The 18,837-nt window shown below is 40.3% G+C and overlaps 2 protein-coding genes across 10 annotated transcripts in view; one reads left to right on the plus strand and one right to left on the minus strand.

The window, feature by feature from the left end:
• The window catches only part of BTBD10 (BTB domain containing 10), a 29,851-nt gene extending 13,589 nt beyond the window's left edge, over positions 1–16,262 (plus strand). For 5 of the 6 annotated variants that reach the window (XM_056353426.1, XM_056353427.1, XM_056353424.1 and 2 more), the window contains 7 exons: positions 6,748–6,941; positions 7,583–7,868; positions 10,152–10,254; positions 11,004–11,124; positions 12,221–12,418; positions 13,829–13,939; positions 15,136–16,262. In XM_056353426.1, the coding sequence (XP_056209401.1) occupies positions 6,748–6,941; positions 7,583–7,868; positions 10,152–10,254; positions 11,004–11,124; positions 12,221–12,418; positions 13,829–13,939; positions 15,136–15,446 (1,324 nt within the window). In that variant the 3' untranslated portion in view covers positions 15,447–16,262. Of the gene's footprint in view, positions 1–585; positions 958–6,747; positions 6,942–7,582; positions 7,869–10,151; positions 10,255–11,003; positions 11,125–12,220; positions 12,419–13,828; positions 13,940–15,135 lie in introns of those variants that run through there. The other variant, XM_056353422.1, reaches the window with a different exon arrangement.
• A 284-nt stretch (positions 16,263–16,546) lies between these two features.
• The window catches only part of BMAL1 (basic helix-loop-helix ARNT like 1), a 53,279-nt gene continuing 50,988 nt past the window's right edge, over positions 16,547–18,837 (minus strand). For all 4 annotated transcript variants that reach the window (XM_056353420.1, XM_056353418.1, XM_056353417.1 and 1 more), the window contains 2 exons: positions 17,833–17,935; positions 16,547–17,246 (listed from right to left, as the gene is read on the minus strand). In XM_056353420.1, the coding sequence (XP_056209395.1) occupies positions 17,086–17,246; positions 17,833–17,935 (264 nt within the window). In that variant the 3' untranslated portion in view covers positions 16,547–17,085. The remainder of the gene's footprint in view (positions 17,247–17,832; positions 17,936–18,837) is intronic.

Below are 18,837 nucleotides of genomic sequence, written 5' to 3' on the forward strand. Positions count from 1 at the left end.
TGTTTTTTGTGCTTGGTGGGCTCGACTTGTCAAGCATTTGGTTGACTTATTGATGTGAAGATGCGCTGCAGCAGGACTTGGTGAACCGATTTCTGATTGGTGAACATACTGATTCCTGTAACTATATATCTAATATTTAGATTGTCACAAAGCTTAGATTTTCCTGGCTTAGACTTAACTACAAACATCCCTTTCCCAACAAGAAATGGAGGCTGTGCTGCCTTGTTCTCAAAAGGGTGTTGCTGTACCTGCTTATGAACTCAGCGAAAGGTGAATTCCCTTTAAATATCAATCCAGGCAGACTTTACAGGAACGAATTAACTGTTGCCTGAAACTTGCATGGATTTGTCAATCTTAAGTGATCGTGAACACAAATGAGAGCTGTGACGAGAGAAAGTTAGCAATAACCTTTTTCAGATGTGGGGTTTGTGTGCTGAAACCCGACGAGCTGGCAGGACTAGAAATAGCTTCGCAGATGGTACTTGGCAGGGTACGGAGCAGCTCGCCGCTGGCACGCTCGCCTCCCTGCCTGTCAGTCGCGGTGCCCAATGGCTGCGTAGGGATGGGAAAACGGCAAGTATGGATTCAGCTCACAGGAGGCTGCGAGGTCAGACGTCAGGATTGCACTACGCATGGCTGAGTCGGTGACTGTGAGAAATGGAATTGAATTAATATCTAGAGGGGTTTGCGTCTTTGAACACTTAATGGACTGTATAGCTGTGATCTCCTGTGCTTGAGGGGAAGATGATGGAGGAAAAAGTAAGGCTCGCTGCTGGTGCGGTGAACTACTGAAGAATGATGGAAATGGCAAATATGCTGAACTTAACAAGTAATGCCAAAGGATGCTGATCTGGCTTGCAAAGCTGCCTTCTTGGAAGGAACAGAATTCCTTTGTCCTCTGATCTCAAAATTATTTCCATGCTTTTGTGTTTCCTCCCTGATAGATGCAAGAGGAAGGTGCGTATCTGTTAAGAGAAATAATCTGTGGGCATTATTCATTCAGGAGAAGAATGAGGAAAAGGAAAAGTGCTGTCCTTTGTGTGCACTGGTCAATTGAAATGTCTGCTGACAAAGAACAGACTTCAGGGGGAGGAAGAAGGGCATAAGCACTGTCATTGTGTAAGTTCTAGCAATACGAGCAGGACAGATTTCTTCTAAAGCCTTATAGAACTGTATCCATAACAGCGTATGGATAAAGCTGTATATCCCTGTTCTACAAGTGCTGCTTCTGTGAATTGTCCTAGGAAGGGATGGGATCTAAGTTTATATTAACTTTTATTAAAATGTAAGCTTTAGACAATAAGGGAGAAAAAAAGGGGGAAATCTTGGTTAATATTACACTGCTGTGTCCCTTTCATTTAAATAAGGTTTTAGGGTGGGTTTGGGGGTAACAAGTTTATTGGTTTAACACCATAATTCTGTGTAGACAAGAGGCAGTTTTATAGAATAAGTATGTTTGTTGGCAGCATTTAGTAGGATGCACATGAAGTTTGGGTGTTGGAATGCATGCTGATTGTTTTGACAGTAGAATTAACTCAGTTTAATGACTTCTTTTAATCATTAGTAATGTATTCAGAGCAATATGTTGTTATGTATAAAGACAAGCTGAAGATCTCCTTCCACAGATGACTCCAAAGCATCATTAAATTGAAGAGCATTTACATTTTTTAAAAACAGCTCTTCCCTTACTGCAAAAATAGGAAGCATATCAGTATGACAAGTGTGCTGTTTTTGACGGTACCATTTTTCCTTCTTTATATCATATTAAATAGGTTTGCTTAAATAAAGTCTTGAACTTACTTTGTTTTCTTTGCGAGGTGGCTGCTTTTAAAGAAAATGCCTTTTCCCTTTACAAAGGCAGAGCTTCCTTGATCCTTGACTGAGGGGGAAAATAAATTCTATCACCAGCTTAAAGTTCTTGAATGGGTGCAGTGCTACTGTCCCAGCGTTCCTTTGGAGCCAGGGAAAACTGTGTATTGAATTTTTGAAGATTGTCTAAATAGATCCGTATTCATAGAGCTGGTTTTGTGGTGGTGCGTTTTTGTGGTTTGCTTGTTTTTTTGTTTGGGTTTTGTTTTTTGGTGGTGTTTTTTTTAACCTGTAGGGAAGTAATTGGTAAAGCAAGATTCTCTTACCTTTCTTTTTTGGTATTAGATGGGCTGCATGTGTGGGGCTTTTTCCAGTTCTAGTGAATGAGGAAATGAGGCTGTGCATTTAAAATATTGGGGGTTCTTTTTTCTCTTGCAGTTTTAAATTAAATGCAGTATGTTATTAAGTGTACAGGAGAACATTTTGCTTATAGGCTGGTGTTGTGCTTTAGTCATTGCCTGTAGTTTCTACAGCACAGCGTGCAGCTGGTGGTCATCAGCTGGGAAATTAATTGAAAGCTGACACTGCAAATACTTCTTTTCAGAGGGAGATAGAGATCTGAAACTATAATGACTTTCTTGGCGACTTGATGTAATGCACCATGCAGAACACCACTGACTGGTGTAGGCTGAAATTACAGATTAATATAGTATGGTAGCCAGGTGCTGCATGAGACTAATGGCTTCCTAGCACTTTTAATTACCCGCAGTTCACTGCTGTGTGAGAAGTAGTGCTGTTTTATCTGGTCTGTATAATGCTTCTGTGAAACACAATACTTCTGAATAGTTTGCCTGTTCTTGCAAATGGGGCAGCTCTGCTTTTGTCAGTCACTTTTCTGTTGGTGTAGGTAGATAGCTGTGTCGACACAACTGTGGAACTCCATAGTGAACGTTGTTTGTCTTGCCCCCATCGCTGGGGACAGGTTTGTGATTTAAAGGTCTACACATTGCTGGCATAGAGCGAAGGGGTTTTGTTTCCCTGCAGCAACAACCTACTGTCCCCAGGGGCTTTGTTAGGGGAGAAAAACCAATATTAACAAGTCCTTCAGTGAAAAAAAATTGAAATTATTTGGTAGTCTTGATGTATTAATTCTTTTGAACACTTGCAGCTTCTTCTAAAAGCCTCTGTACAGGAAATAGAAGGCACAGGTCTTCTTTCATATGTACTAGCCACAGATGTAGCTCCTTTTTCAGACTGGTGGAGTAGCTCAGTGAGACAGTTTTCCTAGTCAAATATTGCAGGATAAAGCCCGTGACCATCTCTTCTGATGTATTATATTCTACCTCTTTATTTTCTCTTTCTTCAGATTTAAACTCACTTTAGTTGTCTTGTTTATTGCAGAGCAAAGTTGTATTTCAGTGGTAGCTCTTACCTGAGTACACATACTGTCAAGCAAATGGAACTTCAGAATTTTTTTTGGTATATTTCCAATAGATGAAATTTTATATTTTTTTTTTGCATATTGTGACTCAACTGTGATGAGATTTAAGATTGACATTTTAGACAGCTGTTAGTAAGATGAGTGAAGTCTCATGATTCAGATGGTGATGTCTCAAGCCAAACTGTTTGAATTCTCTGAAATCTTGCAATTTTAGCTTCCATCTTGCATCTTCTGGCTAATAGATAATGTGCCAGTCTCACAGCATTAATCTGTACGTTAAAGGGAGGAAAATACCGCACAGAAGCAAGCAAATGAATAGTGTGGCCAGCTACAATTGAAACAGCTCTTTCAAATTATTTACTAATCTATCTGTTTCAGAAACGATTTAATATTTAAGGATCCTGTCCTCCTCCAGCTGGCAGCCTCCGCCTCTTTTGAAGTGTGGTGTGCTGAATTGCTGGCTGGTGTGTCTGTGCTCTGAAGGGATGGACGGGGCTGGCGGCAGGAGGCACGTTACTCTGCGCACGCTGCCCTTCTCTTCCCAGGCTTGCTGGCTATACGTACCGAGGCAGAGGTAGCCCAGTTCCAGTACTCGGAAGGTATAGCTGAAACAGTCGTGCCTGGCGTGTTTAGTCCTTCATTCAGATGTGACTAAGGAGGAAGTATGATGCTCGCTGAGTCAATGTTATTTCCTGTAGCACCTGTTTTTCTCAACTCCTGTAAAGAGATTATTAACCAGGGTTCGCCGTACTTCAGTGTGAACTCTGAATCACTGGTTAGAGGGTAATGTGGCTTTAGATGGTTTTCTGGATTAAGAATCACATTTTAATTGCCTTCCCTGTTAAAGGGTAATTCATATTTGCTCTGCCTAAATGCGTGATAAGCCTGCATATCCTTACAGTGGTTCAGTTTCATTTTCTAGTGTGTTTCCCTTATTTAAAGCAACTAGAGTGCTTTAGCTATTGAGAAATAGTGAGTCATACATTTTGATACCATAAAACGTGGCACCTGCAAAACTCTGGTTTCTCACAGCATGGTTAGAAATATTATCAGGGCTGGGATCAAAGCGCTGCTTTAACAAAGGCCTAATCACATGGGGCTTTATTAGGATTTGCTGAGATATTTTGTCACAGGACTGCTATGTATGTGTTTGAGTACTCCACATGCACAGAGCCCCCCACCCCGCCTCCCTCTTCCTGGGATAGTTGGTTGTACCATGATGTGCAAATATAAATGCACAGATGAGATACAGAGGTTTGGTGGTTGGTTGGTTTTTTTTTTTTGTTTTTTTTTTTAAAAAAAAGGTTTGACCATTTCTTGGGAAGTTAAGCTGTAGTAGTAATGAATATCATCATGTATAAACAGGGGTCAGACTTGAGTTTCAAGTTAGATTTTAATTATAGGCTTTAGTCAGCATTTCTGGTAACTTGTGGATATATTTTGTAGCTATTAAACTGGTTATGTATTGTATGCATGCATATATATATATGGAAGAGAAGGTGCAAAGGTTTTCCGAAATTGTTGATGTTCTTGAAAGGGAGGTTTGTAGATCTCACTGTGGCAAACTTAGGTACATTTCACTTCCATAATTCCAGAATTTACTGTTCTCTAATAGAGAAGTAAAACAAGTAAGGAGACATGGCAGCCATGCTGAAATGCTATATATCTTAATACATTTTGCATTGCACTGCTTTGGAAGTCCTGAGGAAAATTCTATTTCCTTTCATTAAAATAGGTTGGATCATCTTTATTCTTGGACTGAGCGTTTCCAGCCATAAGCAGGGCTTGCAGTTCTTTTACCTTATTCAATAGACCTCCGGCTGACTTCACATCCTAAAGATGCATGTCTTACTGCAGCATATTTTAAGCTTGGCAGGAAACAGTATTGCAGTAGAATCTCTCTGCACCAAACTTCTGCTTTATTGGATACAGGATCCTTCCCTCACTCGGGTGGGGTGGGGAGAAGCTTGTGTTCTTAGTTGAGAGGCAAATTTCTTATTCTGTGCGTTGTGCTAATACTCACTCTGTGCCAATGTAAACTCCATAAGCTCTATCATAGCCTGTTTGTTCCGATCTAAGCTCCTCTTACCGGTCACTGAAAGCTGAAATACGTCATGCTGGATATTCACTTTTTCAAATAGTCTTGATTTTTTTTTTGGTCATTACTTCTAAGCAACTCAAAAAGAGGATGTTCTGCTCAACTTGCTTGTACAGTTCTTGCTTTTAAAATTTATTGTGCTTTTTGTAGCCAGGTGGTTATTTTTACCTCTTTGTGTTCTTGAATCCTACAGTATTCCTAGCAGTCGTATTTAAGGTCTCTTGGTAAAAGCTGTGGGATCTGCAGGCTTTAAGTGGGGCATTGATGCTCCTGTGGGAAATTATGACCCTTCTTTGTCAGACCTTGTAGTTGTGCAGACTTCTGTCTCTGTTATCCAGTACCTGAGGCTTTTGGAAAGTTCTTCATTTAAACCCATAAGTAAGGAGTGCTGTCAGGCCCACACTTGAAAGGCAAATAGCAAAGGAACTGATTTAGGAATTCCAGTGGGGTGCAAGGACACAGGTATGTCCTTGCTGTCCTGATATAGAAACTTCTTATTTAAAGAGTACAGATAAAAGGCATAAGTATTTTTTGGTAAAATCCAGCAGTAGCTGTTGCAAGTTGATATTTAATTTTTTAGGTAGTTTCTGAGAGTATTGGAACTTGAAACTGACTGGTTTTGTTGTAATTAAATGATTAATTGTGAAATGTAATCAGTATCTTAAATTAAGGAATATAACAACTTAATCACGGTCTAAAAAAAAATCTTAAACTGTTACATCAAGATTTGTTACTTTAGGCTAGATGTCCTAGTTGTTACTGACAGTGCTTTAGTATATATATCTTGTCTTTACTATAGTCCATATGTTTGCTGTCTGGGTTGTGGTGGCTTACTATTGTTCCTCCTAAGAGGAAAGAATGTGCAGAAATAAACTCTTGGCTAGTATGCCGTGGCTTGGTGTATCAACTAGTTTAAGGCTGACCACCTTTCTAAAGGGCAAGCTGCAAAACAAAGTAAAAGTCAGTATTAAAAGCCTGTGTTCCAAGAGGGGTTTTCCAAAACAGGTTCCACAGGAGAAAAAAAATGACCCCTAACTTTTAATTTCATGGTTTGACTAGAATGTTTAATTTAACAGTAAGACCCAAAATAGAATTCTCAGTTGGGTTTGACTTACCTGTCTGGAAGGGATTTCTATGAATACAGGTTCACAGGCAGGCTCAGCTGCTCATGCAGTGTCTCTGTAGATCACACAGCAGCAAACAGGTAATTCTTGCTGTCTACTTAATGTTCCAGATCATTACTTGTGTTTGTAAACGTAAATGTGGGTACAACAATCAAAGTGGAGGGGGATAATACTAATCTTCAAAGCAGGTACATGGAGTGTGAATGCCTTTAAAATTTGAGTGCCTGTTTCTGAAACTTTGAAATGCTGTATGTTTCTCTTATTTCTGTTTTCAGCACCTCATCTCGTATTGCTAAAGGAATAGACTACACAAAAATGAGCCTCCATGGCGCAAGTGGTGGACATGAGAGATCAAGGGACAGACGCAGATCAAGTGACAGATCTCGTGACTCATCCCATGAGAGAGCAGAATCTCAGCTCACTCCATGCATCAGGAATGTCACTTCACCAACAAGACAGTATCATTCTGGTGTGTGCAGATCTGTAGCATTTCAAGGATTAAAATTCTTCATTACTGTTTTGTTAAAAGAATATAATAAAAAGCATTAGTTGTTGATGATACAACATATGGATTCTTTATGTGTGCCCTGGGCTGCAGGTACCCCTTTTTTTGATAGGTCGTAACTTTTTTCTTCAGTCTGCAGTGTGTATTCCTACTTAGCTCTTACTTAGTTCAAATCACAAGATCTAAGATGGTAATTAACTAAACACTTCCCCTTCACTTGGTAGGGTTTAGGTATTTAGAAATACAGGGAACACTTCTCTCTTAAGTGACAACTTGGTTTGTTTCTTTGAGCTGCAGCACTGAACACCAACTGTGATGCATGGCTTCTGTTATGTTGAGTTGCTTTTTCAGTACTAGAAAGCTGAATTTCTCTTGTAACGGCTTTGGGGAGGTGAGGTGGCTTTGACAGTGATAGAGACCTAAGGATCTCATATATGGACAGTCATTTCTGAAGGTTTCTTTAATTAGAATAGATTTAATTGAAAGAGTTTGTGCTTAACAATTTGCAATGTTTTGTGCCTGGAAAGACATCAACTGCATAGAGCTCATGTAAATCTATAACTTAATTTCCTGTTTCTTCTCCTTCTACCTCATCCTCACTTAAGATCGTGAGAAGGATCATAGTTCATCTCGACCAAGCAGTCCTCGTCCTCAGAAGACTTCCCCTAACGGTTCTGTTGTTAGCATGGGCAACAGCAGCAGGAACAGTAGCCAGTCAAGTTCAGACGGGAGCTGCAAGGCTGGTGGGGAAATGGTATTTGTATATGAAAATGGAAAAGAGGGAGCTCGGAATGTAAGAACTTCTGAACGAGTAACACTCATAGTGGATAACACCCGATTCGTTGTAGATCCTTCTATCTTTACGGCACAACCTAATACAATGTTGGGCAGGTTGGTATCTTTTGTTGTTGTTGTTGCCTTAATAACTAGCTGTAGAAGAGAGCCATAAATGCCTTGTAGATATTAAAATTGTTTAAATAGCTCTTGAACTCATATTGTTACAGCTGATCTGCTAATGTTTAATATTATCAGTTTGCGAAGGTGTTTAAGTAAAAAATGATGTAAGTTCTTCTCTATATCTGGCAGAGATGCCAGCAGATTTCCTAGAGGCGAAAGAGTTTGTAAGTAAATTAACATTTCATGATGTACTCATTTCCTTTTATCTTGCTGGGCATTGCTTCTGTGTTCAGTCTGATGCATTCCATCTCTTGATTTTTAAAGCTATCGCTTCATGAAATTAGTGAGTATAGATAGCTTTTCAAAACAGTAAGGAGGAAAACCTTGAAGGAATTTATTTTGCTTGATGTACCTACCCTGACAACACTGAAGCTCAGCACTTATCTTCTGAAATGCTTTTTGGACAGGGGCGTGTCAAATAGTATAATGGATCAGATCCTCTCAGCAGAGACCTACATGCAAAATGGTCAATGCATGTACTATTCTCTGCAGAAACTGTAATGAGCAACGTAATTAACGTGCTTACTTGGTGGGAAAGGATTCTATGCTTTACTCAAATACTGGCTGGTTTTGCTTTGTCCGAATGTAGAGAGCACTGTTTACAAAGTTGCAGCAAGGAAGAGATGAAGGGTTATGTCCATGTCACTTTGGATTTGGCTTTTTTCGTTAAAATGTGGCTGTTTCTCAGCCCATAAGGGTATAATCTTATTTAAGATATATAGGTATATATAAAAAGCTATTTGCCAAAGTACAGCTAATAAATGTGATCAAACAATTTCTGCTTTAAGTCACCACTGTGTGGGATAAAGAGTACCTCAGTTCCCTGTTTTGTGAAAAGTCAGGGAAGAGTTACAGAGAAAGCAAAAAATGTTTCTTTATATAAACTGTAAAGGGAAATAATTTAATAGAATTAAATCAATGATGTAAGACACTTGTGTATGTCTAATACGTGCATACATATATACATGTAAATATCCAGACCAATAAACTGGGAGTGTATCAGCATGAAGTTACGGGGTGAGAGTTCCCTTTTCCATGCCCAGCCCTGAAGCGGTGCTGCCTAACGCGCCACACTTCTGTGTGCGCGTGTGCGCTGCTGAGTTATTCTCCCTTTGGGATTGGTTCAAGGAACAAGCTTATTTTATCTAATGGTAATTCAAAAGTAGGTTAATAAAGATACGGAAATACTGCTCTAAAACACAAGTTATTTATAAACCCGCTTTCCCCCAAAGTCAGTTCACAGGACACTTCACTGTAGTGTCCTAGCTTGAATGTCCCAGCCTAATAGGAACAGCTTTGCTAGGGTTCTGGGAGGCAAAAATAACTGTAATAAGAATGTATTATTTGCCTTAAGCCTATAGCTCTTTCCTAAACGTTCTTTCTTGTCTTGAAGAGTGGTCAGAAAACACATGTCAAATCATGAAGTGAAAAAAGTTACTCCTTTCCCCATTATAAATGCCCAGGGTACGCCAGCTCTGTTTCTCTGGGTTGTACATACGAAAGCAGAGCTTTGCCATCGGGGTATGTTTGTAAGCAAAATGAAGAGCAGATTGGTAATAATTTTTGGAAGGTTAGGGTGTAATTCTGTATCAGAGGTGTGTTTAAAAAGTCAGATACTGTTTGGGACTTGCAGTTTTCTCCTTGGTCTAACTTTCCTTGCATCTGTGAGGGAAGAAATGTACATGCTACCCTTAAGTATGGGTATCTTCTATCAGAATGTTACTTTAAAGTTTGAATTAACTAAATCCTTTAAATGAAATTGAGGCAAGTTGCACGTACTTGAACACAAGTTCAGTTTCCTTAACTACCTTAAATGTCTTTAAATAATGAGAATTCTACAACAAAACCTGTTCTGCCACATAACCCCGCAAGTATCCCACAAGCAGACTTGTTTCAGGTTTCCCCCACTTTTGGCACTGGCAGGAAATGGCCTGGTCTAACTTCTGTTTAGATCAAAGGATATTGGCAAGTTAAGATGGAAAAATAAAACTAGACTTTCCCAAGTTACACAGGCCTGCTTCCTATTTTCTAGTAGTCTTGCTAAACATAAATCAAACTGAACGAGACGGAATAGGCTGGGTTGTTTTTTTTGTTGTTTTTTCCCTACCGTTTCAGCACAATTTTTGACATCTTAGTTTTCAGATTTACCAAAAAAAAAAAAAAAAAAAAGTAGTCACAGTAAGGGATTCTAACCAAATTACTTCTGTTCTTGAGCAGGATGTTTGGATCAGGCAGAGAACATAACTTTACACGCCCTAATGACAAAGGAGAGTATGAAGTTGCTGAAGGAATTGGTTCCACTGTGTTTCGTGCTATTTTGGTGAGTTTTCAGGGGCAAGTACTGTTAGAACAAGCACTGTGAGTATTAAGAGGCGAAACGTCTTGATTTAGCCTTACCTGCATATCTGGACTGCGTGGATGGAATAAATACCGTTCTTCTATATTGTTCTCTAGAGGGGGAAAAAATGCTTGATATGAAAACACGCCTAGATTTTCTAGACATGTACATGTGACAGCAAGAGAGAGAGGAAGCACGCCTGAAATGAACTGAGCAGCTACTGCCTGCTAGAAATTTTTTGACCACCTTCTATGCATCTAGTTCACCCTAGTTCAGATATATTCAACCCTTCTTGTGCTTATTAGATGAAACGGAGTACTGAAGTTAACTTATTGCAGCTAACAGGAGAAAAGCAAACTTCAGTCTGAGAAGAAAATGGCCCCTTACGTGTTTCAGAGCTACACAAAGCAGAGCTGCCATACTGCTTGGTCAGCAGAATCGGAATAGCAAAAGCTGAGTGAAGTATAGATAAAATACAGTATACACACCCCACAATAATCAGTATTAATAACTGGCACCTAAATAACAATTTCAATCAGAGCTCTGCTCTGAAAGCAGCTCAGAAAATTGTGAGTTTTATTGTCCTCAGGTGTATCAATGTTTAATATCTCTTCCTTGTATACATTTTAGGGGGCTTGCTTGTGGAGAAAGAATCATAACTGAAATTTTGAAATGTTTCTGTCGGTTAATGTTGAAGTGCATTGTGGTTTTTGTTTGCTCTGTTACTGTAGGATTACTACAAGACTGGAGTGATACGCTGCCCTGATGGGATATCTATTCCTGAACTGAGAGAAGCGTGTGATTATCTCTGTATCTCCTTCGAGTATAGTACTATTAAATGCAGAGATCTTAGTAAGTGCAGAATTTATTAAAATGATTTGAATTATGAAGACTAACTTAAGCAAATATATAGGGGGGAGTAATTCCAAATTGTATCTTTTATTGAGGTAAATAACATGGCTGACACTACGTGAGCAAAATCCATCCCTTTTTATCTCTTACGGAATAAAGTCTCAAAAAGGATGGATGTACACTTTTTGGAAAACATTGTTTCTGATACTTTGGTGTCTGATACTCATGTTTTTCTTCTGTGGCCAGCTAAGTGAAGTACTACTGATGCATTTGCAGTACAGATACAGTAACTTCAAGTGGCATCTTTATTTGCAGAGGACAGGGAGGATGATTTGTTTAACTTCTTGCTGAAGAGAATTAAGCTGTGTTGCTAGCAAAAGTAGCGCAGCTTCGCTGGTGGTGTAGGGTGCCTCGTGGTTCCCAGCGTGTGGTGTCTCTTCAGCTCCTTCCTTCCCTGAGCACAGCCAGAGTTATGGCCAGTGTTTACGTGACCTGGCCTGTGCCTCTGCTTCCTTTGGTCTCGTGGTGTTTGTGCAGAGCCCGGCGCAGGGCCAAGCAGTGGCGTTCCAGCTGGGAGATCTGCGTGGGGCACCTGTGCCGTCACCGGCAGCGCCGTGCCCTCGCGGCGTGTTGCCTGCTGAGTCACGCTCTCGGTGCACTTTGTCCTTAGCAGGAGGATTTAGCAGCTCATGCTGTGAGGGTTTTGAGAGGCTTTGGGTTTTAAGCTACTGCTTATGAAAAGTGGGTTGCGTGCTGTACTCTTTCAGCAGCTGGCTTAGAAAACATGTCTTTTGGGAAGCCTGAGAGAAGTCTTATACACAATTACCAAATGTTTAGTAGTAGTAAAAGATGAAGGACATCTCCTCAAGGTCACTCCTCTGCCTGCCCAATGTTATGTCAATATCTGCAGGACAGTCAGTTTGAACTTCTGGTAAACATTTGAAAATGTTCTGATCTTATACAAACCAACAGATAAGTGTCTTTACGGGTGTCTGCAGTAAATACTACAAAATAAACAGAACTGCTGTTTCTTATTCCTGCCTTCATTTTTTTTAACAAACTTCCAAATGTGCCTATGCTTAAAACTTTGCTTCAGGTGCTCTCATGCATGAATTGTCAAATGATGGTGCTCGCAAGCAATTTGAGTTTTATCTAGAAGAAATGATTCTCCCATTAATGGTAGCCAGTGCCCAAAGTGGTGAGAGGGAGTGCCACATTGTTGTGCTGACAGATGATGACGTTGTTGACTGGGATGAAGAGTATCCCCCACAAATGGGAGAGGAGTATTCACAAAGTAAGTTTATTTTCATTGTTTCCACCAACCCACGCTAGGGTAGGGGTAGCAGTGAATGTGCTGATTTAAGTATTTTGTACGTAAGTGCTGGCAGCAAAGCCTTTTCAACATCCTTAATGTCTCATAAAAACAGCCTTACTTTTGGTAGCTCTGCTTTTGTATTTTGCTTCACAGAAGTCTCTGTTGCATGTTACGTTCAAATCTAATTAAAGAGAGGAGCTAGTTTTTATTATTAAGGTATTGTCAGTCAACGAGGGAGAAGGAAATAATTTTTCAGAAAGAGCTTGATGAGAAAAATGGATAGGAGTCTTGTTTACTGTTGGAGAAGAACTAGAGGGTGGGGGTTTTGTTTTTTTTTTTGGGGGGGGGGGAAGTCTGTCAGTATTTTGGAAGTATAACAGTTTGGTGTATAGATGAGGTAAAGCACTTCTGAGTGACGTGCCCTGCCCTCTGTCAGTGCCGTCCTTGTAGCTGAAAATGTTCCTTCAGTGTGAAAATTGAAATTCAGGGGTTTGTGGGGGCAGGTGGGAGCTGGAGATACTTTGTACTCTGGTAGTATAAAAACTTCTTAGAAGTCTCTTGAAGGTATTACAGTTTCTGTTTGGATTTTTTAAATTAAAAACACCAGTAAAAACAACCCCAAAAAAACCCCAAACCTGCAGCCTCTCCTAAAGAAGGGTGGTTTGATGGAAGTAGAGAACAAATGTGACTAGTGAGTGTTCTAGTGTAGTAACGCAATTGGCTTGGGTTTCTAGAACCTTCATGTCTCAAAGATGTCAATTAAAAATACCCCCCACCCTAAGCGATTAGTTAAGCACACCCCTGCCTTTTCCACTTTTCATGAACAGTAGATTTGGATCTCTGCAGCTGTACAGGGTTGATGACCCCAGTCCCATCTTTTAAGGTGCTGTCATCTAAATTTCAAAGGTGTCCTCCTCCTTCAGCTTCACAAATCTGGGGTTTTTGAAACTGATTTGCAGATCTCTCTTGCATAATGGCAACAAGATGGGAAGATTTTTTTTTTTCTTTTGTCTGCAGGAATTCCATCAAAAAGTGAAAAAATGGAGGTGTCTTTTTTTTTTTTTGTTATTATTTTTTTTATTATTATTTTGGTGCAGGTGGAGTTGGGAGGTTTACTCTGAGATTTGTTCTATTGCATTCCTAAATCCAACAAAAAAAAACCCTAATTGGATAAGCCAGACTAAATCGATAGGGAGAAAAGACATGTGCAAGCAGCCCAACTCACAGTGCCTTAAGCCGGTTTTCTCAAGAGTTCTTGAGTCTCTCCCCCTGTTCTGAAATAGAAATACTAGAGTAAAGCAAAACAGGGAAAAGGATAACTCTCTTGTGTTTTAAGACTAAAAGTTTAATCTTTCAGTACAATTTTTCCTCATTAAAATGTATTTTTAGTAATTTACAGCACGAAGTTGTACAGATTCTTCAAATACATTGAAAATAGAGATGTGGCCAAATCAGTTCTGAAGGAAAGGGGGCTCAAGAAGATCCGCCTGGGCATTGAAGGTAAGAGAAGCATGGCATGGCTTGCACACTCACTCTTCTGGGAAGGTCTGCTGCACTTCTCTGCTTTACATTTGTATTTGCATTCTTACAGCTTCGTATATTCTGTTCTTGGTCTGGTGTCCTTTTCAGGACTTGAAATGAAAAAAATTGTGGCAAGTAAATACTTTCAAAAAGTTTACAAAACTATTAAATGGATCGTTGAAATGCAAAGAAACGTTAATCTGAAATAAACCTCGTAAGTTAGGAGGCTGATCTGTAAAATCCCAGCTCTGGCTTTGCAAAAGAGATCTACATTAACTAGTCAGATTTTTATTGTGAATGCAACAACTGGGTTTATTTACACTTCATTTTCCTTCTGATCATTGACCCCAAATATTGAAAAATCCAGCCTTTATAATTTGCAGGATTTCCATCATTCACTCACCAAGTTGTTGTTATTACGTTTGTAATTTGCAAACCAAAAGGAAATGCTTTTAAGTGTTTGTGATCTCTAAAATAAGCGAGTTCAGCTGAAAAAGGTGTGAGCCTTCAGACTGGCATGTCCTTCAACTACACAAGAACCGGTTTTGTGCATAATGCTGGCTTGTTCCAGATTGTTTCTGCTGGCACTTTGTGTTTTAGGTGAAGAACGACTGTTTGACTAAACTCTAATGCTAGTGCCCTGTGATAATATGTAACTTCCTAGTAATGAAAACTATTGCTTAGGCAGTGGGCAGAGATGACTTAACACAACATAAGCAGAATTGAGAATTGGTCTAAACGAGTGTATTTTTATCATTTGGGAGAGCTGGGAGGAATGTGTGAGGATTCCACTTGAGAGCTGAAACCAGAGCCCAGAGCGATGCTGTTCTCTGCTCCTTTCCCACTTTCCAGGACACAGTGCCTGAGAAACAGCTGGCTGCTCTGGCTCAGGGAAGGAGCCACTAGCTGTGCCTGTGAAGCCTGGAAGCGGGGTCTGGTGGCATTACGTTCTGTCGATAGCACTGTAGTCCCTCTCCTTACAACCCGGTTGCTAGCTAAGCTGCTGTTGCACAGATAACGTTAAGAACACCATGATGGCACCTGTTCCCATTCAGGATGCCGACGGTGACAACTGCTGATCTTTACTGTGCGCCCACACACTGCTGTCTTGTAATAGAAAGCCCCGAACTACACAGTACAGAAAAGGTGACCTGCTGCTGTGCTCTGTTTCTTAGGTTACCCGACATACAAAGAGAAAGTGAAAAAGCGGCCGGGCGGAAGGCCGGAGGTGATCTACAACTACGTCCAAAGACCATTTATTCGGATGTCATGGGAGAAGGAGGAAGGAAAGAGTCGCCATGTCGACTTCCAGTGTGTGAAAAGCAAATCTATTACAAATTTGGCAGCGGCGGCAGCAGATATACCCCAGGACCAGCTTGTAGTAATGCATCCCACCCCCCAGGTAGATGAGCTGGATATTCTGCCTATTCATCCTCCACCTAGTAACAGTGAGATGGATACCGAGGGACAAAACCCACCGCTCTGATCTCGACTCTTACTAAAACAAAAGCATGCTACTTAACTTTGAAGTGACTCTGTACTCAACTCATACTATGCTGCAATGCCAGTTTTTCCCATTGTGTAACGGTGTTTAGGATATTGCAGTACAGACCTTTGACAAGACCAAAGGAAGCGCCCGCTTGTTTTTGGAAGAGTACAGATCAAACGCCCTGGGGTTACCGTTACATACATGTACATGTTTACTGGTAGGTTTGTGACATTGGTGATTTGTATGCTGGACTGTCCTCACTCTCAAGCCCATCCAAACCCATGGGATGCTGGTGGTTGGTGTACAGCGGTGGTGTTACACTGGCGTTAGAACGCAGAGTTGGAATTGATAGTAGCACTTTACAAATGGTTGATAAATGGAATTTGAAGCCATTTTTTATAAATGTATTGCACAATACTAACAAAGTGCTTCTATCAAAAGTATTAACTGTAAATAGTTTTGCTCTGAATAGATTGACCCTTTTCAAGTTGTTCTACATGGTTGAGCACAAAACTACTTACTACTGGGTTTTTGGATTGAGGACATGATTCAATTACCCATGTAACATCTTGTTAAACTCTAAGTTCTTCAGTGAATTTTTTCACTTGTTTGCAGCATGAGCCATGTTCAAAAGTTGTGAACGACAGAGAGGGGCTTTATCTTAAATCTTGCCTTACCTTAATCTGTTCACAAATATTTATTTAATACATTTTTCATAAGTGTCATAAAATAGGAAAATGCAAATGGTTCATTCTTCATTTATTAATGATTGTAAACAAGTTTTTCATGCAAATAAAGTTTCCATTATTTTAATGGGTTGGTGTTATCTGTGCATGAGACTCTGCGGAGTCTGTAGTTACTTTTCTTTCCTCAGGGGAAGATGGTTAGTATTAAAGTGAAAACCCAGGTATTTAAGAGAAAGGGGGTAGTGTCAGACTTTACTGTTGTTCTCGGCTTCAATGTTATGCTAAGAGTAAGTGCTAGAGAAGCTGTAGTAATTTACTGTAGGGGCAAGGTCCTCTACATGTATTTAAGGCAGTGTTATGTAATCCCCTTTTCCCCCTAAGGGTGAAGAAATGGTAAACACCAACGGCTTGTAGCATGCACCTTTCAGCAGGGTTTTTATCAAAGTAAAAGCTCCATCTTAGAACAAGGGAAACATTTATTTTAAAAATATTTAACTGTCTAATACATTACACTTTAACAATATTTATAGTAAAGGATTCTTACAAGAAAGAATAAACAGCTTTATGGTACAATTAGTATAAGAAAGATCCACATGGGGACTGTTTTGCAGTGTAAAAACACACCATACATCTGAAATGGTCATTTGCATATAAAAGCTACCACTGATGCCAGTGAGTTGCACAGTGATTTTTAAAAAAAATTTCAAACAACAAAATCCAAAATATACAAGTATTGCAAGCTATACACAGCTAAACAAATCAACACAGAGAACACTGTAGCAGGTTATTCCACATTGTCTGAAGTTACACATGGTAGGATGAGTTGCTTTCTGATACAGCTTTCATGTAATTTGTACATAAAAGCTTCTCAGTCCAACATGTTTCACAGACTGCAGAACTCCACCAGTAAATGCACTTTGATACTCAGATGTTGAAGCCAGGTGCATCATTTACAAGGGCCACGGCAAGTCACTGAAGTCTACAGGGCCACCAAGACCTGCATCTGCTTCAAGAAGGCTCATTATCACTGCCATGGCTGCTTCATCGTTGCTGGGGCTGCTTGATCCTTGATCATTGTCAATCATGTCAATGCCTATGTGAGAGTTCTCCCCTGTAAGCATAAATACAGTAAGTTACCAGGAGTTCACGGTGCTCTGCTGATGCAACTTGCTGTGGGCACTCGCCCTGTGACCTGAGGTAGAATGTCTGAACAGCCTGAACCATTTTGGGAGTATGAATCTGTCTGAGTCCCCGGCTGCCTGTTTCAGTGGTACCACCACTACCTGGGCAGAGGACAAAGGTTAGGTCACTCCTCAGGGAAAAAACACTGTGCCACCTAAGAATGATCCTACGTGCTATACTTCAAAATAAATCTAGATCAACATCTAAGAGCCAGCCTAGCCTTTTTGCTTGTCTTCAGTTGTTTAAAAACATTCACAAAAAGCAGGTGAGGAGTTCAGTTAATTCACAGACTCAGCAAGAGAAGAAAGGCTTCACCTGGAACTAAAAAAATTACAATATAAAGTAAGCCAGCAAAATAGACTGCCAGACTGCTCTTCAGGCAAACAGAGCAGCAGGTTATGGGCTTTATGCTGCCTGTGGCCAGTAAAAGCGAGTTATTGCTAAAACCCACCAGCTCGTTACAGTCGTCTGCACGTAGCTGGTATCGAGGGATGTTGGCGTGTGCCTTCACTTACCGAGAATAGAGGAGTTGTCAGAGTACGGGTAACCAGAACTGTCTTGGATTTGCCCAGACAGTAACCCAGCTGAAGAAATGTCTGGAGTGCCACCATTTAATATCTTGAAAGAAAAAAATAGAAGCCATGAAACAGCATGAAATCTTGCGTTACATCTCAAATATATCCCTGTATGGGGATTTTTAATATTGGGAAGATGGGCTTTCCCAAAAAGAAGCTAGCTAATCAGACTAGTTGTAAACTAGCAGCTACTACCCTCTGTATTACTCCCATCAAGCAGGTGTCTGGTGGCGATATGCTATCCATCTAAAAGGAAGAGATCAAATCAGTGCTACATGCTAAACTTGAGAAAAGCTACTGGGAAAAGTCCTGAGGTGATTTCTGTGGGTCAGCTTTGTAAGTATTCCATCTGCAAGTGATAGTAATTACAGCTAACTACAGAATACTTCTGAATTTACAAATACAGTAAAGTACTGTCAACCAAGATCCCTAACTTTAAAAGGAGAATCATCCCAGGTAGAGAGACTGCATGGGCTCAGCATTGCTCCTGGAGCGTAAGTCCAACCAGCTTTTGGTGTGGAGCAGCACAGCAGCACTGCGTACACCAGAGCTCACCAGGAACAGAAGAACCTTCCCTGGGATTCTTAGTAGCAAGGGAATAACTGAACTGGAACCATAGTTTTCAACTGCTCAGACATGTCTACACTGGAACATAAGCACTTGTGAGCTCCCTTCTGAGGGCAGCATCCACTGGAACTTGGGATACTTCTAGCAAACATAACCTTCCAACGAAGGAGAAATGCTGAGGGGGTAACCCTATTATAAACACACAACTCTCCATGTGTATTTTCCTTTATTACATTACAGTAGCTCCTGCTATATGTAGGTGCGGAATTATTGTAGGGCAGAAGGAGCAAGAATAACTGTTCCTAGGATTACAGCTCAGTTTGTTCTTGAAATAAAACTTGAAGCTGGAACAAAGAGAGTCAGGAATAGAACAGAAAT

This window comes from Falco biarmicus, chromosome 10, assembly GCF_023638135.1.
Source record: "Falco biarmicus isolate bFalBia1 chromosome 10, bFalBia1.pri, whole genome shotgun sequence".
In the NCBI taxonomy this organism is placed as follows: domain Eukaryota; kingdom Metazoa; phylum Chordata; class Aves; order Falconiformes; family Falconidae; genus Falco; species Falco biarmicus.